The sequence below is a fragment of the Prinia subflava genome, chromosome 3 (genome assembly GCF_021018805.1).
Source record: "Prinia subflava isolate CZ2003 ecotype Zambia chromosome 3, Cam_Psub_1.2, whole genome shotgun sequence".
Taxonomy (NCBI): Eukaryota; Metazoa; Chordata; class Aves; order Passeriformes; family Cisticolidae; genus Prinia; species Prinia subflava.
The window spans coordinates 96,904,035-96,926,310 of record NC_086249.1 but is presented as its reverse complement, the minus strand read 5'-3'; the positions used below and the strand labels follow the sequence as shown (position 1 = coordinate 96,926,310).

The window sequence follows — 22,276 nt, the reverse complement described above, 5'->3', positions numbered from 1 at the left end:
ATTTTGTCTTTCAGAAGAAAATGCTCAGAAAAAAATCATTCAACTGAGGAAAAAATTAAAATAATGCATTTTAAATAAGAAATAAAACATTTTTGAGGGTCAGCAGTTCAGCTTGTATCAGCACTTACAAGGACATTTGGAAATTGGTACCTGTTTTCAGTTCTTGACCAGGACAGCAGAACCACAGCCCTTTTATTGTGATCTTTTGGGCCAGGAGGCTTGCTTCAGGCTGATAAAATCCTCAGTCTGGGTACAACAGCAATATCTCTTCCTGAGTTTTCACCTTGACATTCAGCAAAGGCTGCAAGGACATTGCTTTTGCTAGGACACCTCTGTCAGTGCAGTGCCTGATGCAAAGGTAACTCATGGTGTGAGTTGATTTGTGTGAACCCAGCACCGCTCGAAAGCCGGACAAACTGCAAGCAGCCTCAGCAACTGCTTTTAGACCATTAATGCAATAAAAGGAGCGGATACAAAGACCATCATTTATATGAATAAAGTGCTTCTTGCAGACACTCTATCCCACTTCTTGTGCTGGAGTGGGAGAAATCACTCTTGGTCAGAAATAACTCTTGGTTAACTCCTGGCTTAAATATAGGCAGCCCTGAAATGCTCCTCTTATATCCCTTTTTCCAGGTTTTTCACTAGCATGGAGCACCTCAGTGCTTAAAGAATGCTAATGTTAATGGAAAATCAGACAGTTTCCTACTCAAATAGGGCAAGACATGTTAGAATAAAGAGTCATTAAGTCATTTTCAAAAGAAATATGTAACTCAGTTATTACAGCAGGCAGAGATGCTTTTGTGTTTTAATAGAGATAAAAGACATCTAGTAAAAAAGGAGACACTCACAAGTATATCCTTTAGGTGTATTTTTTCCAGATACTTTATTTATACTGGAGGCTAGGATCTGCATTAAAAACAACATATGGATTTTAGTTATATGAAACCATGAGCAAAAAAAAAATCCAGTAAAAATAAAATGTATTGAATTTCCCATTAAGCTGCTGCCCTATAATCAGGTTATAGAAATTATTCAGTGGGAGAAATGTATTTCGCTTTATTAAACTGCTGCTAAACCCTTTTACAGTACAATTGAGTGTTCTTGGAGCGCCAGTCTGATGCAATTAAACTGTCAGAAATATTAATACTGATGCAGATGAGAATCTGGGTTTCTACTGATTTGCACAGCTAGGCAAAGCAGAGCCAACATGAACCCAGCACTATTAGAAAGCTGCTCAATGCAGCACTCACAACAGCAATTTCTTTTTCCATTAATAGAGTAAGAGAAGCTGAAATGATGAGTGTCATTTATGGAACTAGATGCTCCTAGCAGACATTTTACCCTACTTCTTTTACCAGAGTCAATTATTTCTTAAATCCCTTTTTACTAATTAAAACAGTGTTAATTGTCTCCAGTTCCTCATTTAATTTCCCTTAGATCCTTATAAAGAAAGAGAACAGTAACAGTCAACAAAATTCACCTTTGAAATTTTTATTGTACACTAAGCAGAAAACGTGAGTGAGCAGCCCTAGCTTTGAGGAGGACTTGGGCAATGCAAACTGTTAGCACAGGCTCTCATGCAGTGGTGTGGATTTGCTTTGCAGGTGAGGATGAGCTGCTCAGCCCTCCCCAGGACACAAGCACAGGTTTGGAGGAAGTGATGGAGCAGCTCAACAACTCCTTCCCCAGCTCCAGAGGTGAGCGCTGCTGCCTGTGGCAGATGAGAGGGAAGAAGATAAAAGTGTTTTCTGTTCCTTGATGTTTTCAGGTGATTGTGTTTTGGCATCAGGCGTTTTGCTGCTCTTTGTTTCCATTTTAACAATAGCTGTAGAGAAACCTGTCTTGTTTAGAGTGGAGGAGCAGCCTGTTCCTTCTTACCTTAAGCTACCTCCACAGGTAGCCCTTGCTAGATATGTGGATGAAACAATGCCTTTCTGAGACACTTTCTTCCCCATTTTCTTTGCTTCCCTTTGCCATGTTCCTTTTTGCACAGTTTTCCTTCTTTTTGGTTGATCCCCTTGATGATTCATTTTTAATACATGTCTTAGCACATTTTCCTTCTGTCCTTATCCTTCTCCAAGACTGTGGTTTGAAATACTGTTAGAGTTCTAAGTCAGAGTTCTCAGTCAGGTAGCCCTCAGGTCCAGAGGCATGGAGAAAAAACGAGTGGGGTGCTTGTTTGGGCAGCGTAGGCTGCACTTGTTCATACAGCCACAGCCTTTCTTTCAGTGTTTCCATTTCTCTCATTCCTGTTGTTGTCTAAAAATAGGCATTTGGATTACCAGGATTTATTTGTCCATCCTTTTTTTCATTTAAGTTCTTTCCTGAGCCCAGAAGAAAATATTCTGCTGCCAAGAAAAATGGCTGAGATTCCTAGCAGGAGATGGGAAGTTCAGGATATTGGCTGTTTCTGTGAAAAGAGACTCAGCCATGAATCTCTTGGCAAGAAAAAGCCTTGGTATTGGCAGCCTGAAAAGTGGATTTCAGGGGGCACACACTTCCTGCAGGGCCCTTGCACTAGTTTCACCCATCACCCAGGGGATCTTCCTCACGAGATAACCGTGGCTCTAAACTTTGTTAGAATGCTCTAACCCTTGTACTAAACCTGCAGTGGAATCAGGCTTTCTCCATCCTTTGCTTTCAGTGCAAGTTCAGCTCTCACCAGAAACCATCTGTGAGCTGTGGGATAAAAGTCAATATAAACTGTATAAGATCTCATGCTATTGATCAAAAGATGGAATAATTTAGAAAGAGATCATTGAATAAAGTCTAATACAATAAATTGTCAGCTGCACTCAGCTCCACCTCAACATTATGTAAAAAAGTCGTATGTCCAGTCCTTGCTTTTAATTGCTGTGAGAGACAACAGATGAAAAGTCTTTCTAATATTGCTATGTGGATTAAAATGGACTTATTTTTAAAGTTGCTGTGTACACAAGGTTACAACAGACAGTGTTTTCCTATTAGTGACCATCATTAGTGTAAATATGTTGTACATAGATCTTACATAGCCAGATGTGTCTAGATGTAGGTACCCCATGTGTAAAAATACACAGCAAATATGATGTCTAATTTGTATTCATAGGTGATGACACTGGCAGTATTTCTTTTTAAAAACAAGCTTAGTTTTCCATGAAATAGGAGCAATTTATGAAACAAAATTTAATGAGACATTTGAAATAGAGTAGTTCATTTCCTGTGTAGAATAAATAGGTAGAGGTCAGTCTGTTAGATATCACCTTCTGCTCACTGAGAATAGAAAATGGTTTTTTATCTTATTAGTGAAAAACACAAAGCTTCATGAAACAACTGAGAGAATATAAAATTTAGCAGGAAAAAGAAGTGAAATGGATAAGATCAGATAATATTTTGATTTTGTAAATTAAGCTGTAGCTTCAGATTTTCATTCTTGTAGTGCAATATGTGGCCATTTAGCTAGAGAGAAAGAATGTATTCCCTTATTTTGTTTCTTTGTTCAGTAACTGTGTTGAAAACATAGTAGATGAGCACAAGCATCCACAAAAGGTGTTACAGGTTATGTAGCTCCCTGTCTGACTAGCAGCCATGGAGAGCAGAAATACTCTCCAGCTGGATGGGGGGCTGTGAGTGAGGAGGGGGCACAGCCTTGAGTCCCCCTCAGCTAAGCCACGAGAGGAGCTCCTGGTACAGCAGGCACAGCCCAGCAGAGCCAGGCTTCCCACGGGATTTTGCTTTTAGGTCTTGGCCAAGGCACTGCCAGGCTGAGCCAGAATCTGCCTTTTCCCTCTCTTGGGCTACACAAAAAGATTAGTCCAGCTGGGAGAGAAACTTGTGCAGTTTTTTGGGAATTGTACCAGGTTTTGGCTAAAGAGATTAGGACTCCAATTCTGTTTCTCTGTTCTGCATGTATTTTTGATGTATTTGCATGAATGTCAGGTTAGTGTGATTCCTTTTGGCTGAGGTATAGGAATGGCTAGGCTGGCTCTCTGTAAGAAATAGTTTGTGTTACAGCCCCAGTGCAAATGGATTTTCATTTAGTGGTTGATAAAGGCTGCTGAGAGCTCATGTAAACTTCTGTTACTGAAGTTTTCTTCTACTCCCAGTTTAATAATTCAGTTATATTCAACTGATGCCTGTGTACACAAAGTTTCCATCCAACATCTGACGTGCTGCAGCCTCACACAGACTTTCAGTGTGACATGAAAGATGCTGTGGTCAGTCAGATTCCACGGCCATCAGGGATTTCTGAATTCAAATTTTCAAGACTGCAGGAAGAAGAAAAAGAAGCAGAGTTGATTGGTCTCAACAAACTACTGAATCAGGACCCTTTTTGCTGTTGAGAGGTGTAATCTGTATCTCAGGTTTCTAATCTTTAACAGAAGATCAAAGTGCAGTTGCAGAAGAGTTGCAGCAGTTTGGCAAAGCAACCTGACAAGAGGGAATAATGTTAAGGACTCAGGCATAGTGCAACTGAAATTTTGTTTCTTTCCAGTACAAGTTGGATTGAATCTCAGGTTACAGGTGTGAACACCCACCTCAAGTAGGTGTTCAGGAAACAAGCAATAGCACATATCTATAATCAATACTTCTTGGTATATTGATTCTTATTAAGTAGAACTAAAAAATTGTCAGAAACCAGAAATGCAGTCGTCCCAGTCTGCCATTCAGAAATAGGTTGTGATACAGGAGCTGAGGGAAATGGGGTTGTTTACCCTGCAGAAAAGGAGGCTCAGGAAAGACTTTATCACCCTACAAGTATCTGAAAGGAGGTTGAAGCAAGGTAAGGATTGGTCTGTTCTCCTGAGTCAAGCAGTAGGACAAGGTGAAATGGCCTTAAGTTGTGCCAGGAGGGGTTTAAATTGGATATTAGGGAAAATTTCAGGAAGAGGGTTGTCAAGCATTGGAACAGGCTGCCCAGGGAAGTATTGAATCAACAGCCATAGATGTATTTAAGACATGTGGATGTAGTACCTGGGGACTTGGTTTGGCGGGGGGCTCGGCAGTGCTGGGTTAACAGGTCAACTCAATGGTCTTAAAAGTCCTTACCAACCTTAATGATTTTATGAAATAATGTTTGCTTTCTGGCCTGTAAAAATAAGCATGTTAAATTTCAAGCTACATATCAGCATGTCACAGCATAGGGAGTGGCAGGCCTTTTGAATCAGGGGCATAATTCTGGGTGTCCTGTTGCCATTAGAATATCAACAGCTTGGAGGAGTTCAGAACAATATGACAAAAGCAAACTGGATTTTGAAGGCTTTGTTTGTGAGAAAAGTTCAGAGCTGAACAAGCAGTGAAGAGAGAGGACTGAATTTCTGTGCTTGGGTGCACAGATATGTAGCTGAGCATCACAGACATACCTAGCCTAAATATTGGCAAAAGCACCTGAAGACTAAGACTTGCTCAGATTGGGAAATAGTTTACTAAAGCGAGTAATGGCTCTTATTTTGGAGTCCTGAAACAAAGCCATAAAAAGCAAGTCATTGTCACTCACATGGAGATAGATTCCTTAGGATTACGTTTTTCAAGCTTTTTCTGCCCAAAGTTGTTTTTAAAAAGGCATCAAGACTTCATAGCATCATTTTGAATGTATTTTAGAGAAGCAAGTGCAAAAGAGATTGTGTCATAGACCTGTACACACAGACCTCAGATGCAACAATTTATGTACCCTACACCTTTTGTAGGGTTTTTCATTTGTTTGTTTCTTCAGTTTAACCTTTTGGCAGTTCTTGGCATTTCCTAAGGAGAACAGGACTTCCCTGCTCCTCGCACAGCTGGCTGTTTGTGCCAAAAGCTGTTTCATTTCTGGAGAGAAAAATTCTGCTGAATACCTGATGATTGCTGTCCTTAAGGAATTTTTCTTTCCTTTTAATCTAAAAGGTTTCCCATCCACTCCTCTTTTACTTTGCTGCTCCCAGCAAATTCACAACTGCTGCAGCTGCTTCAAACAGCTGCTGTGCTAACTCAAAACAGATGTCAAAGCCAGAGGTCTGACATTTAGTGGAAATCTACCATTAAATGCCACCTCAGTGGTTTATTTGACCCTACTCAATAATGGGCCACAGAGGAAAACATTTTCACGCCGTGTTTGTGCCCAAACTACTAAATCTCCAGGGAACTGGTTCACAGTTAAAGTAAGATTGGCAGGCCAGTATTTCCAAAGCCAAATTCATCTCTCCTGCAGCACTGAGGATGAACAAGCTGCACCACTTCAGGTGGCTCTCATGGTGGACCAGGCTGAGTTTTGCACTTAAGGTTTCATGGCAAATGCTTTCTGTGAATGAAGCTCAGAGAGATATTTAGGGGCAGAAGTTCTTGAACTAACTGAAGCTGCTGAGAGAGCTTCACAGATTTGCTGGGCCCCTGCTGGGGGATAATGAAGAATTGGGAGCCAGAACTGATTAGAAGTGAGACCATGATGGCTGAAAAGAGCTGAGAGGCTGTGACATAATGAGACTGGTCCTCACAGTTTCACATGGTATTGCTTAACACAGTTGTGGTGTGGTGCAGTGAAATTACAAGATCCCTCAGCAATAAATGAATGGCAATATGAATAGTACCCTATTTTAGGAGTTTTATTTTTATCTCAGTCACTTTAAAACACACCAGTCACATTTTCTCCTCTCACTTGTGCATCAGCCAGGCTCTGTCATGAATGGGACTCCAAGTGGAACTAGCAACTTTCAGCTCTGCAAATAATGGAGTTTCTCTTATTCTGCCAGCAAAATGTCTCATGATGCAGACGGTCCTTTTCACACTTTACTGAGTCAGTGAGAGAGTACCCTGGGGTTATTCTGGGAATACTCTTCCCTTTGATATACCCTGACCTCCCCTGGATTGTGTCCCCTCTGTGCTGTGGTCCTGCATCCCACCACAGTGAGCCCAGGTGACTGAGATCCCTTATTGCTCCCCTTTGGCACAGGAGAGCTGATCTGGCTGAGCTTCTCTGCACATGGGACAGTGGTGGGGTGGACTAGATCTTCCCTGTTTAATCATGCCCAGTTCTGGTGTAAACTGAGAATATGGTAATGAATTTAATAAAACTTCCACAGATTTTGGTTTGTTTTGTTTTGAGAAAAAAGGCTCTTTGCAGAGCCAGGTGTCCCTTTTGCAGCCTGTCCCTTTCCTGAGCTCAGAGGGGCAGTGCAGTAGCTGCTTTGCGCTCTCTGTTTTGACCTGGATCTGCAGAGACTCCTGAAGTTTTTGGTGGTGCCTCTGCCTACAGGTTTGATGTGCTCACATGCTGTGTACTTTTGCTTGTGATGCAATGCATTGTAGCTTTCAAAAAAAAAAAAAAAGAACAACTCTTCTATCTTGTAAGGGCAGGAAATGTTGATTTGAGCAGAAATAATAGATAATTAGGCACCCACAGATTGCATATCAGTATTTTGGTGCCTTACAGAACACAAATTTTCAGAACTGCGGCAATATAGACAATCTTCTTCCTCTGCAATTTATGCCAAACCATACTCCTTGCCTTAAAATGTAGAAACAGGCATTCATTCATATGCAAAGAAGAAAATAACATAAAATCCATTAAACCCTTTTTAATCTTCTTCCAGAAGAAATTAGCTGTTGCTGTAGTAGCGTGGATCTTTGCTGCATTTAACAAATTCTAGGGCTGATTACTCACCACAGACTGTCCTCACCAGCTGTTTTGTGTGGTGCTGAGCAATCCCAGTTACCTTTAAATGCATTCATTTTCAAGCAGCATCCAGTCTGTCTCATGTAGATTTAAATTAAACACTGTGTAGCTGCAGTTGTAGGTGTTTGTGCAGACAGGAAGGCGTTTCTTAAGACCTCCAGTATTTTGCTTGTAGGCAGTTCCTTTTCTCTTCTTGACCCAAGCTAGACTGTGGTCAAGCTAATCTCCTGCTGGGTCCCATTCCTGCCCCAGGACTCTCTCAAACCAAGCTGTGGAGTCCTTAAGCTGACCTAAACCCTGAGGCTCTTCCTCAGAAAATGACCAAAGTATGCAGTAGATTTTGTATCTTCCTTTCCAAGGATTTTCTGTTACATGATCGATGTATGAGTCTCATCTCCCCTTTTGGAAAGCATTTTTAGGGAATTTGTGACTCCTGATAAAGGTGCCAGAGGAGGTCTAAGGCTGTGTAGCACACATGTAAGTTCTGGAAGGTTAGGCAGGCCTGCCAGGTGGAGTCCTTAGAACTGAAGTGACACTTGTCCTGGGCATCAGGCCCTGGTACCTCTGTGCTGCACCAGCACGTGTGGTACAGACATCACTGGAGTCACGACTTCACTTAGGGGCAGAACAAAAACCCATGTGCAGAGCAGGTTGTTATTGAACCTATTGCTATCATTTTTAATAGGAAGTGTGCTGCTGGGGAGAGGGACAGGAAGGGACTAAAACTTCCTCTGTTCAGTAAATGGTAACCTCTGCTATCCAGGCCTTCAGAGACTGCCCCAGCCCTTTCCATTGCCTGGAGTTTGTGGGAGCTGTGGCTCGGGTTCAGTGATGCCATTCCTTCTTCTGCCCACTCCTCCTCTCCTGTACTGCCTCTGCTCAGCCTTGCTCTGCTGTTGACCCTTGTTCTGCAACGTGTAAAATACCCATAAAGCTGTTTATTGCCTCTCTTCCCTTCTCCTGCAGGCTGCCATAGAGCAAAACTCAACAGCAATTAGGTTACTGTTGTGCTGACTGGTGTGTTCTCCCATATGTGTCTGCCTCTCTCCCCAGTGTCCCACACATCATTTAAAATTGCCTCATTTACAGCAGCTCTGGGGCAAAGATCATCCTGCAGCATGTGCTGCAGTGACTTTCTCCCTGGGACTGCAAGGCTGGCCACAGCAGAGCTGCCAGCAGTGTGACAGTGACAGTGGGACTCTGCCTCTGGAGACAGCGAGACTCTTACTGGCTGTGTGGTGGAGAGGTGGACAAAGGGGTGTTTCTGCTGTTGATTAACACCTGGCTTTCCTTTCCTTAGAACAAACAGGCTATGAAAAGTGTTTGAAGAGAATCAGCATGATCAAAGTATGGCTTCTGTGAAGGCCTGTTGGGAACATCTTTGCAGCTAAACCCATTACTGACTCCATTTTGGCAGTACTTGAACATTGAGATACTTCCTCTTTTTTCCCTTTTTTACTTGAACTTTTTTTGTCTGTTTCTCTCTCCACCCCCTCAGTTTTACCACGCTTGCAGGTCACCATGTTGCAAAAATACTTTGCAATATATTTATCCTGAATGTGAGCATGCTGTATTCCAGTGTACTTCTGTAGGTGTGAAATATGTGTGTATAAATACACATGAGGCATGGATATCAATGCATACCTCAGTGAATGCAGGCCACAATACAGTGTAAAGTGTCTGGGGAAATTAATTTGACATTGGGGGAGAATGTTTTTACCACTTACACTGATTGGCAGAAGTACCCAAATTTGCTAATTAGGATGCTCAGCAAGTGAGTTCAGATCTTGTCTGCAGTCCTTATTCTCAACTGACAGGTGTGTAAGGAGGTGTTAGTAATTTTCTCAACTGTTTTTGAGAAGTTAAACCAAGCCACAGGTTACAGAACGGTTGAATAAATCAGCTCAGGATCATCAGTGGATTTCAGTGCACTTTGGGTCTTTGTTTAAGCAGAAATGCATTTGTTTAATGTTAAATTTCTAAATGGAAATTGAAGTGTCTTTTACAGTATAAAATATATATTCATGTGTGGTTTTGTTTTCCTTTCTTTCTGATATTTATTCCACTTCCTCCCTCTGTTCCTAAAGGAAGAAATGCCCCTGGAAAGCCAGTGAGAGAGGTTAGTGAGACGCAGGCTCACTGCCATGGCTTCTGTTTGTCACAGCTTGCTTTCTGTGCCCAGCATGTGTGTGACACAGCACGGGGCTGCTTGGGTCTGGTGGAGGGTGGGGGTGGTTTTGTTTTGCTTTGGGTTTCGTTTGGTTTTGCTGAGTGCATTCTCCATGTGTGCTGTAACAGTGGTGTACCTCTCAACTTTCAGTGGAGACAGTGTCAGCTCAGGGATCTGCATTTTCTTACATGCTCCCAGAGGTGGAAAATCAGGAATGGGGAGGAGAAAATCATACACAGAAATTAAGCCTCTGAATGATAAATGTGGTCAGTAAATATGCTGCAGTCATTGACTTATGTTCTGTTGCTCTTGTGTATAAGCACAACAGGGAGGCTGGGGTCTCTTGCTGTTCTGCTTACAAACTCACAGCTATATTTACATGTAGTGCCAGTATACCAACCATCATCTCCGTGATCAAACAGTTTTTTAATGTTTCTTTAGAAATATGAGAGTTGAGAGGTATAAGAGATTCAGGTGTTTTAATTTCCTGATGTACAGCTGCAGAATGAAGAGTGCTACTAACATCCACCAGCTCCACAGTATTCAGCAATGCAAATGGGCCGTGGTTTTCACTGTGCACCTCGGACATGGTTGGTTTGATGCAAAATAGGTTTTGGAATTTGTGTGTCGCTGTTCATTAATGGAGGAAAGCGTTTTGCTCTGTGTTGTCACAGCTCCTTTGAAAGCATTTCCAGAGAGCCTTGATTTTTCCTCTCTGAAGCTGCTCTTCACTCGCCAGCCAGATACAGCGTTTGAAAGATGAATTTCTAGTGAAAATTATTATTAAAGATAAAATATTCAGAGACTGCCTGAGTGCAGTTGCAGTAGCTGTGAAATGACCTTTTCTGCACAGAAGACGGTCGCTGTGGAAGAGGCAGGAATTGGAGGGGAACCTGGTTTGCAGACTTTTGCTGGTGCAGAGGGAGGGGCTCATGGAAACACAGGGCACTGGGGCTCTCAGCAGAGCTGCTGGGAACCCCCAGACACTGACAGGGTACCCAGGAAAGCCAGGATTTGTCCTGATGTGGTGCCTTGAAACACAGAGGCTCTCTGCTCTGGATGTAGGTGCTGGGGCAGGTTCTGCTGCCTCAAGGTATCAGAGCTTTGGTGCAGATAAAGTCTGTCCTTGAACAGCAGGTCCTCTCATAGGGGTCAAAAAACGGGTGCATGAGATGGCATCAGCAGACTGTACCAGTCCAGGAATTTTGTGGAAAATTCTTCCCATTCAGCCCTGTTTGTGCTCACCTCATATACTCTGAGAACTGTTCTCCCATTTAGCAGAACAGGTCATTGATTTCCACTATCCTCATTCATACTTATGCATATTACTCAAAAAAAGCTTCTTCTGCAGAGGGCATACTCAATACATGTAATGAACAACAACAACAAAAAAATAAAATTGGCATGTTCTGCCTGATCTGATTCCAGCAGTTTAACCCTAAAAAACTGACTTCAGTGAATTACTCTCCTCTTTCTGGCTGAATTTGTGCAAGTCTTGTGATTCCAGAGAGACCTTGGTAACACGGGGAGCTGAATATAAAATGCAATTGTCCACCTGCTTATGAAGGATATGAGCTAAGGTATAGAACAGCTTCTGCTTTAGGTGTGTCTTTGTGTGCAAAGGCAGATCCTGTGGTTTAAAACCCACCTGGACAGGTTTTGATTCCGTTACTCACATTTGGTATTGTCTTTGTGTGTAATCCCACGGATTTTGTGGCATTACTCAATATGAATAAGGGTATCAAAACCCAAATCACCAACAGGAAGGATTTTTCTTTTGTCAGGAAAGAATTAGAAATCTCCTCTGCTAGAAAAGGCCCTGCATTGTGTTGGGATTTCTCAATTTACTTTCCATCCACTCTTTCAAGTCTGAATGTTCTGCATTTATTTCTCTGACAAGCTGTAGTGTAAGATTGGTATTCTGTTAGTGTGCCCACACCCATGGGCCTTGATTCCATCAGAGTCTCTAAAGCAAATTCAGCAGATGTGAAACACATCATTCCCTGTGTGACCAGAAGTGAGGTAGTTAGTGTCTGCAGAAATAGGTGTCTTCTGCTTTCCAAGCAAATGGCAGCTGTGGATTTTGGAAGTTGAAGTTGATACTGTCCATGTCCTTTTTGAGCTTTATTGCTGCATTTCAAAGTGTCTGCTAGTTATTTTCTTACACAGCAGCATTTTTCAACCTTTCAGTGCCTCAAGCACGGATAAGACTTTCTCAGTTTTAATGTCAAAAGAAGGGAATTAATGCCTTCTTTGATAGCATTACTTTAGACATATGAATAATAATGGAAAGTTCTGATTTTCTAAGTGCTTTTAGGACAGTATTTCTCTCATTTGCTTCTTAATTAAAAATGTCAATGTCCTACATTTCAGTACTAGAGAGGGCGAGTGAGCAGCACTCAGTGGCAGCAGCAGAGCCCTGTGGAAGCAGTGAACTTGAGCACTGATTTAGCTTCAGACACGACACTCATTGCACATACAGTACCAGGAAATCATCGTGTCTTTTGTACTCAGCCCTTTGCAGTCTCAGTGGAGCTGGCTGTTACTCCCATGTCCAGGAGAGGCAAAAATGCTGCTGGCAGTGCAGTGACACGCAGCTGAGGGTCTGCCAGCTGTGTGGCTGGATCACAGCCACCCCCTGCTCCTCTGACCCGTCCTGCCATCCCAGGGCTGCCCCAGAGCCCGTGGTCTCCCTGCTGCTGCATTTACAGTCCAGCTGTCAGCACAGGCTGCAGTCAGCAGGGCTTTGTGGTCGTGCTCTGAGCTCTAACCTCAGACAGCTCCAGAGGAGACACAAGTGTTCGGTTTTCATGCAGAGGAAATTAAGACCCGTGCTGGAGAGGGAGTGTGGATGTTGTGGGGGAGAGGGAGCTGTATCTCCTTAATCACTGCAGCACGTATCTGTGCAGCTCTTGAGGAGGAGGATCGGACTTGAAGCATGGTTATTTCAAAAATGTGATATCCATTAACAGAGAAAGAAAAAAAAAGCACTATCAGACATTTCTGTAATTTTTAGGTATTAAAAAGTGCTTTGAGATTTATGGATCCATAAGGATTTCTAATTGCCTGGACAACATAACAGTTTATACCTACTGTGGCACACATCTGAAAGGTTTTTTGTGTGTTTTTGGTTGAAGTTATTCTTTCTAGACCTAGCCCTTTTGGACAGAACAAAATAATATTAGTTTCTGAGGATGCAGTTTAGCAGTCTGGGCTGTTCTAAGCCTACAGAAAGGTGATCAATATTCCTGGGAATGAGCAGTGTTGAAATCCTGGAGAGCCCTGGAGTGTCGTAGAAACAACAGATCTGCATGTGAGCCCATGAGCCCACAGCCAGCCTCTCACAGCTGGGTACCCAGTCACAGCACTGCCCTGGTTGTACCAGAGGGGTGTATTCCCATGAAGTCATGGAGTTTCAGGGAGTTTCAGATGAGCAGAGCAGCTCAGTGCTGCCGTTTGCACAAGCATCTCCAATATGTTCTTGATTTCATATGGCTTCATCAGATTTTCACTTGTGATGGTGTCAGTTGCTGGATTGATCTCAGTCTGCATGATGCCAGTGACAGAGATTATCCCTTATAGCTAAAATAAATGTGGTAGGATACATTTACTTTAAAATAAACTATGTTTTGACCAAAACTTGGCAGGAATCTTTCATATGCAGTTACTTGTCATGCTGATGAGGAAATTACAAGGTTTTACATCAGATGAATAGGATGGCTATACATTTATGATGTATGGATGAAATTGCTGAGTGATGCATCTGTTTCTTTGCACATTAGTGCAGTTAGCAAACTGTCACCAGATACCAGAACCAAGTATTTTTTTTGTATTGCTAACTGGCAAGCTGTGTCACAGCACAGTTCACTGTCCAGTGGGACGCAGCTTTAATAGTTCTTGTTTAGATCCAGCCTAGTTTTATATCATCAATGCTAAATTTAAAAAAATAAACTCTATAAACAAACTCAGATTTTTAAAAAGTAGTATTTGAATGCAGAGGGTGGTAGCAGCTCCCCAGAAGAAAAAAGCTCCTGAGGTTCAGCCTGGAGAAGAGGAGGTTTTGGGGACACCTTCCAGTACCTTAGGAGGCCTGTAAAAGGGAGGGAGAGGACAAGGGGCAGTGGATTTAAACTGAAAAAGAGCAGGTTTAGACAGATGCTTGAAAGCAATTCTTAAGTGAGGGTGGTGAGATGCTGGCACAGGTTGACCTGTTGTGGATGCCCCACCCCTGGAAGTGTTTGATGCCAGGTTGGATGGAGTCAGGTCGAGTGAGCGGCATCCCTGCCCATGGCAGGGAGGTTAGAAATAGATGGTGCCTAAGATCCCTTCCAACCCAAACCATTCTATGGTTCTCTGAATAGTCCTAAGGTAATTTTTTTTCTATTCCATAAAAGCTGCTGACCTAAGATCACTCCAGGCCCTTATTTACTGCAGAAATGCCAGCAGTGCATGACTGCCACAATATATGAGCATTGGGAGGAGGATGCTGAGTCTGATTTTCCCCACAGGGAAGGTTCATTCCTGTTGCAGTTGTGTCAGGAGGGGAAGGCACCGTGTAGCTGTGCAGGGGTCAGTCAGGCTCCAGCATGTTACAGGTAGGGACTGCATGGAAGGTGCATCCTGAATGCCCTGGTCCTGTCCTTCCTTCATTTGGGTGCTCCTTCCTCAAGGACCATGGTGAGGACTCAGCCTCCAGACTAGTGCAAAGCATTTCTGAGAACCAGAGTTGTGGGCAGATGGCATTGCACTTTCTGTGTTCTTCCAGACAAATATTCTATCACAAGTGCTCCCAGAGAGTAAATCAAACCCCCTCAGGCCAGGGTGACATACAATTTTATTGAGTAATACTTCACTTCTTATAAATGTTCAGTTGGCACTCTGCACCATGGAGACTTCTTGAGTTGGAGGTCATGTGCACTTCTTTGCATCTAAATAAATCTTCCTTCAGCGATTATTTTCTAACTCCTCTTTTAACTCATTTATGTGTTTGGCCTCAACATCAGCCTGTGGCGATGAGTTCAGTAATACAGTTATGTGCTGTGTGGAGTATAATTTCCTTCTGCTTGCTTTAAGACCTTCTGTCTGCTCATTCTTCCTTGTCCTTGCAAGAAATCTTGAACACTCAGTCCTTGGTTTGGATGCTCCTGTTGTAGGATGCTTAGATCTTGGGTCATATTCCCTCTTCAGTCATATTGTTTCAGGAGGGAGACTCCTGAAAGATAAGGTTCAGCTGATTAAACCATGATCTCTCTGTCGTTTGAGGTGCCAGAGGGTACCTGAGACAGCCACAGAGGTCTGAAAATCTCACACAGGACTTGCAAGACAGAGACTATTTCCTAAACAGCAGTGGGAGACCAGACAAGGCGTGCCAGGGGCAAAAATGGCAATTTTTGGCAATTCAGTCACCCCATCCTTGAGTTTATTTGGTCTCTAATTGTGATTAAGCCATTTCTTACCACCCATCACCATTTGCTGCATTGGTGACATGAGTGTGGGAAGTTTCAGGTTTCCTCTCCAGAACTGCAGTGTGTATTCATTCATCACTTCTGTGTTGGAGGTTGTGGTTATACCATCCTAGGACTTCATAGTGGTTATGAGTGAGAGGAAATGCACAAGTGAGCCGCTGAAGAGTAGTTAGCTGATAATTGTGGCCGTGTTGGACTGCTGTCCAAAAAGGAAAGAGTATTCTAAATATGTTTGAACAAACTGAGCTGCTTAGTTTGGTCATCATTATATCTATCTTTGCAGGTATCCTGCTGAGACCTCTTGGCTTTAATGATTTAGTTATTACTGCTGATCTGTTTGTTTCTCTTTTTCTCCTTGGTAAAACACTGGATGCTCAAGCACTTTCAGCACCAGTCAGAAACTCTTCTTTGATGTTGGTGGACTTAATTGTTGCTTTTGGTGAACACTGATAATGATGAAGCTTCATCACCATGGGGGGCGATGGCTTACTTGCAGGGTGGTTTGCCATAGCCGTTCAAGCCATATTAAATTAAAATTAAAATTGTTAAATTGTTAAAACTGTTAAATTGTTGTACAAACCTGGCAGCTTTTGCTAATGACAAGCTCTTGGACTCATCCAGGAGACCTCTGGAAGTCCCCTCGGGATGGCAGCGAGCGGCACCCGGAGAATGACGGATCTGTGAAGTTTTCCCATCCACAGCCTGCCACATCCTCTTCGTTTAATTTCCTCTCTGACTTTCTTTTTCAGGCCACGATGTAGGGAGCCTCTTCCACATGGCAGACGACCTGGGAAGAGCGATGGAAACCTTAGTGACCGTGATGACCGACGACAAGGTGTTAGAATAGCAAGATGTGTTTTACAACTTCAGGCGTTCCGCATGGTTTTTATAATATTCATACTACAAAGAGGATTAGACTGTAAGAGTTTACAAGAAAACAAATCTATATTTTTGTGAAGGGTAGTGGTACTATACTGTAGATTTCAGTAGTTTCCTAAGTCTGTTACTGTTTTGTTAACAATGGCAGGTTTTACACGTCTATGCAATTGTACAAAAATTATAAGAGAACTACATGTAAAATCTTGATAGCTAAATAACTTGCCATTTCTTTATATGGAACGCATTTCGGGTTGTTTAAAAAAAATTTATAACAGTTATAATGAAAGATTGTAAACTAAAGTGTGCTTTATAAAAATAATTGTTTATAGAAACCCCCTTAAAAAAAACCACAAAAAAATACACTGAGGCAGTGCATTTGTTTAGTTTCATTTCAGCTCTGTAACAACATCAGAGAGATTCATGTGTTCTTTTCCTTGCCTATCAAAAAGAAAAAAATATATATTTCCTGCAGTGACACCAGAATGGCCACCTTACGTTTCTCATTGGTTTTGTCTGACTTAGGCTGGCTTAGAAAATAACCAAAAAACCTGAACTTCCAATGGAGGTAGTTACGTTTTATCTTTCCAATAAAATTAAGAATTATGTGACTTACTGTCCTGGTTTTGGACAGCAACTAGCAATTACACAGCTAGTTTGCAATAATTAAATGAAAGAGCACATTACATGACAGAGCCTGCAAAAAAAATCAACTAAAAAAGAAAAAACTCAGAAGAAAGAAGGAAAGAAGTTAATGACCATCCTGTGTGTCAGTGTTTCCTCTGCTGACTGAATTCCTGGATAACTTTTAGTTAAGGAATGTAGACATTGCCTTACTGGTTTGAGCCCTGGGGCTCGGTGGCTCAGCAGGGCTGGGCACAGCTCTTCCCCGTTGTCACCTTTGCTGCAGAGGACAGGAGAGGGACACGCTGCCCCCTGTGGGGTGGGCTCCTGACCCCAAGCACAAGCAGGGTGCCCACAGAGCTCTGCTCACTCCCAGGGCTGGGGATGAGCACGGAGCTCCTCGACCCTCTGGAGAGGAGCCCAGAGCTTTCCACTGTCGGTGTCTCATCCTGCTGCAGCAGCCGCTCCCAGGGAGCCGAGGTGCTGCAAGCCACCTTTGGGAAAGGCTGTGCAAGAGTAACTGCTGTTCTTGCCTGGAACGGTGATCAGGTGAAGGTAGTCACACTGCTCCATGAATATTTATCACCAAAATAATAAAGGACTGCTGGTCCTTTCTCCTTCCCCGTTTCTCTGTACAAGTAACCCCTGCACAATTAAAAATCACATGAAAAAGAGAGGAGCTGATACAGAAAGAGATTAGCCAGCTTGACTGCAGCTCTGTGAGAGAGAGGTTTGGGTATGAGGTGCTGTCAGCAAAAGCTTTACCACTTCGTTTTCTTAACCAGCTTTTAATTTTACCATAAAATACATAGAAACACAACCATCTGACTTTATATTGCAAGAGTAAAAAAATCTGTTACCTCTTCTTGTATGAAGTGTAATTAAACTTGGGAAAGATTTTATTTTGAATGCTAGTTAACATTGAACATGGCTAGTCATGCTATTTCTACCTCACTTTGGTTTTGTGGTGTTCCTGACAATTACGTATGACGATGTTACATCATCACCACGTGTCCATTGTGTGACCAGGTCTCATTGTTTAAGTAATAACAACAACGTTAATCATTTACAAAAAAAAGTACAATCCCCCCCAAACCTCTGCTTTCCTAATAAAGAGCTTTTTAACACTTGAGTACAATAGGAACCCTCACTGTTTCTCATGGCCTTTTTTATCAGAAGGTTTAAACTGCAATTTGAGAAAGAGATGGGTTTCTTCTTTCCCCCCACCCCATACATTAAACCTTCTCTTCAGAAAAATTATGGAGGAAAACCAGATTGCACGATTGTTTTCATCAGGGTTTTGTTTTGTTTGTTTTACTTTCTAGATCTTAGTTTTGGAGTGAGTCTGTCAAAAAGTATTTAAAAAGTTGAAAGCTTTATTGCTGCTTTTTTAAGCATAATTTGGGAATTATTTCATATTCCTTATAATGACAAAGTATTAAACTGTAAAACATAATCAGTGTAGTTGAATACATAAATACCATATGGCATGTTACTTCATCGTTACTCAGTACTGGTTTATTACTTGGATATCATAATATATTGTGTTTTAACACCAACACTGTAACATTTACTAATTATTTTTATAAACTTCTGTTTTACTGCATTTTTTCACAACATACCAAATTTCACCAAATATATGCCTTACTATTGTATTATATACTGCTTTACTGTGTATATCAATAAAGCACGCAATTATGTTATATAAAAGGTGCAGGAGTTTTTGTGGAGGTTCAGCTCTCACCCAGCACATCTCCCCAGCAATCCTTGCCACGCTGCACTGGCCAAACCCCTGCTGGCATCACCTCAGTGCTCAGCTCTCCATGGTTTGGGGTTGTCTCCCCTGCTGAAGTTGTGAATCTCCTGTGCTCCCCAAGCTTTTGGGGGTGTGCCAGCCCCACGCTGTCTGCCTCGTCCCTGACAGGACCTTCAGACCTGATTGATTCAGTCCAACACGTGGTAGTCTCCTTGCCACCGGGTATAATGTTAGGAAAACCCTGTCTGGGTCTTTGGGAAGTGTGTGTTCTCATCAGAGAGGCTGATCACACATCTCCCTTCTCTAGGAAATCCCTAGGCTTTGATACCCAGACTCCACTCAGCTGTGTCATGATGCTGCCTTCAAGCTACCTTTTGGTGGTAGAAATAATGTGGTGAAAAATAACAAAATACAAAGGTAAAAACATCCCATGTTTGCCATGATTTCTATTACACAGTGAAGGAGAAGGTGGGAATTTTCTCATTCCATTCACTTGAGGAAATAAATATACATCCCACATCTACTCTCCTCACTCGAGTTACTCTGATCCACTCCTACATAAGTCAATCAGTGTGTGCTTTTCTGTGCTGAATTCTTCCCTGAAAACTGTACAACCCACAAAGCACAGCAGCCCCCCTTGATGACTCTGTTGAATTCAATTAAGCAGGAGGGAGGATAGCTCCACTCATTTCCCCCACACTGGTGACCCCATGATTTACGAATCCAAACATCCATCAATAAAACCTGGTGTTCCTGAGTGGCTCTTAGGAATGTTTTCCTTATTATGTTCAGCAAAATATCTTCTTTATTTTAGGGACGGGTCAGTGTGTTTCCTTTGCTCTCTGGGCAGAGAGGAAAATCAGTTCTCTTTGACTTTGTCTGCCTTGTAAACGTGCTGCCATTTACTCCTCGACTTCACAGTGTTTGCTTTACCTTTTCAATAGATAGATAGATAGATAGATAGATAGATAGATAGATAGATAGATATGATAGATAGACAAATACAAATCCTGAGGCCCTGCTGGCCAGACCAGCAACACTGGGGGGTTGGAGGTTCCCTTCTCCACGAGGCCACGTGTCTGCTCTGCTCCCCAGGGCCCAGCGTGGTGTCAGACCCAGCTCAGGGCAGTATGTGCCACTCACCTGCTGCACGGCCCGGCTCAGCCAGTGAGTGCTGCCCAGCCCAGCCCTGGCGTGCTGCTGCCCTTGGGGAGCCCAGCACACCCTGCCAGCCCCTGGGGCTGTGTGGGCAGCTCTGCCCTGCTGCAGTGATGGGGCAGGAGAAACCAGGGAGGAGGACAGCTAAGCTGAGTGGAAACAATACCCGTGTCTTTTCAGCTAGGATGGGGAAAAAGAGGGAAAGTGACGGTGTGCAGGATGTACAAAAGGTCTGCAGCTGCCTGTGTGTGTGATTAACCCCATGGTGGTGCCTGCAGCAGAGCCTCCCCGGCCTTGCTGGGCTGGGTACACACAGCAGGTGCAGTGCCTGCATTGCTGCATGAGGCACAAATGCTTCCAAACCCACCACATGCAACCAGCAACAGCTGCCTGCACTCCTTTGCCCAGTGGCAGCTTCCGTGCTCCTGTGATGCCCCACGCAGTCACTTTTGCACGTGGGTGCCCTGCATGAGGGACAGCCACCAGCTTTGAGCAGGGTGGGGCTGAAGTTCTGACACCCTGCATGGACGGGATCCCCCCGATGCAGGAGCAGCAGGACCCACCCGGGGCCCAGCCCAGGGCACTCAGTGGCTGTGACACATCTTGGCTGCCCCTGGGCACATGTGTGCAGTCAGGCTGAAAACCAATAAATCTTCCTCTTCTTGACTCGGGCTCACCAGGAATTTGTTTCGGCTCTGAGCAAGCATATCAACTTGCTAGAAAGTGCCATAAATCTGTGCAAGAAAAATGGGCCTGCTGAGACCAACCAAGGTGTAACATTTCCACACAGGAACCCCATAAGCTGATAATGCTGCTCACCAGCTGAGGAATATGACTGCAGCAAATAAGGAATGGCTCACAGTGCCAAAAACTGGGTATAAAATCGCCTGTGGTTAAGGAAGGGATGAGAGTTAAGGAAATCTTAGAGCTATAGAAGTGAACTGTTTGACAAATATGAGATGTTCTTTCAGCCTACTGCCTAAACCCCTACTGCTTGCCAACCCAATGCTCATATTTGTCTGCTTGGCAATTGTTTACCAGATGCAAAGACTTAGTTTTGTTGTTATTATCTGAGCATTACAATGGATATGCCATTTATTTAATAGCTGGCACATGCTTGTAAAAAGCTGAGTCCAAGCAAGTTGTCCCTATTTGCTGACAAAAGAAACCCGCTGCTTGTAAGGCTTTCCTCTTTTTCTCACTCACTCTCACACTGCTCTGTGCACACATGCACAGATACAGGGAAAGAAAAAACAACAGTACAGTATTTTATTGTCTTTCTTGCTGAATGGAAGAGGTTTTTTCCTCAAAAAAATCATCTCCAGGAATAACAGCGTCCTCACACCAACCTGTTGGTATGTCTAAATTTGCAGCAAGTATTAGAAAAAAAAAGATAATTATGTATTTATATTTCTATAACAGGAAACCAAGAAATACTGTTAATTCACTCAGCATTCCTTTATTTGTTTCCTTCACATATGCTCTACTTGATGACCCAAACCAACAAGACGCAGTGCCATTTTGGAGGTAGAATCTCTTTCAGGCTATTAACAACAATAAGATGAGAGTCTTTAAGAACACCTTATTATATAAAGTCAAGGACAAGTTTAGTACATCCATCAGTCAGACCTCCATGAGCCTGTAGAAGGTGGCTTGGTCCCTGGCACACGTCATCTTCTCATTTCTCCACGCCTGTGTGCCGTGAAGCTGCTGCCAGCATCTCCACACCTCCCAGCTGCAGCAGCCACTGCCACCTCTCTGCTGTGTGTGAGGGGGAAAGCCACAGCTCTGCTCACCCCCAGAGCCCTGCTCTCACCTCAGAAAAGCAAAAGCTCCTTCTCTTCAGACGTGGGGGCAGCCAGCAAACAGCTGAGTGGCTGACCCGTGAGGCAGCGGGGTCCAGCTGGGGACCACGGCAGCCAAGGACCACACCTGGACCACACCAGGTCAGGCCTCGCGTGGCCATTCAGGGGACAAAAGAGGCAGAGTGGAACCCCAAAGTGTTTGGAGGAACACAAGCCAGGTGCTGTGTGTATAAGGTGTTTTTATACACTGGTGGTGTTGCAACGCAGCGTGAGGTTAGAGCTATTTCAGATCAGGTACCATGTCCCAAAATAAGGCTAAAACTGTTCAATTAAAACTGTTCAAACTCCTTGCTGTTCAGTTTGCACTGAAGATGCCCTTCCTGATGGCCTCGGGTGGGCTAGTACATCATCAAAAGTATCATCATGAGAGGATTTTTGCTTCTGCATCAGGGTAATTTTTAGTTGTGCCTCATTCACCAGACAAATGGGTTTATTCTAACACTGATATAGGAGATGCTTCTTTTTGCACAGAAGATTAATGGCAGTTGCCAATATAATTCCCTGCTGCATCCCACAGTGAATGTTTAGATAAAGGCTGCAACCAGCTGCAGATGATAAGACATGAAACTACTGGGGTTTTTCCTACCAACCACAAATATGTGATTAGAAATTAGAAAATATTAAGTATGCTAGAATAAATGCTAGATACATGAATATATAGCAGTATGCACACAGATAGAGGCATGAAACACAAGACTTCCTTGTGTGTGTGTGTACATTCATGAACACACACGT

General features: G+C 43.1%; 1 protein-coding gene across 6 annotated transcripts in view; it reads left to right on the top strand.

Moving 5' to 3' along the window:
• The window catches only part of DMD (dystrophin), a 978,378-nt gene extending 959,906 nt beyond the window's left edge, over window positions 1-18,472 (top strand). For 3 of the 6 annotated variants that reach the window (XM_063392999.1, XM_063392997.1, XM_063392998.1), the window contains 3 exons: window positions 1,608-1,700; window positions 9,715-9,746; window positions 16,012-18,472. In XM_063392999.1, the coding sequence (XP_063249069.1) occupies window positions 1,608-1,700; window positions 9,715-9,746; window positions 16,012-16,023 (137 nt within the window). In that variant the 3' untranslated portion in view covers window positions 16,024-18,472. The remainder of the gene's footprint in view (window positions 1-1,607; window positions 1,701-9,714; window positions 9,747-16,011) is intronic. The other 3 variants (XM_063392994.1, XM_063392995.1, XM_063392996.1) reach the window with 1 other exon arrangement.
• Window positions 18,473-22,276: the final 3,804 nt, after the last annotated feature.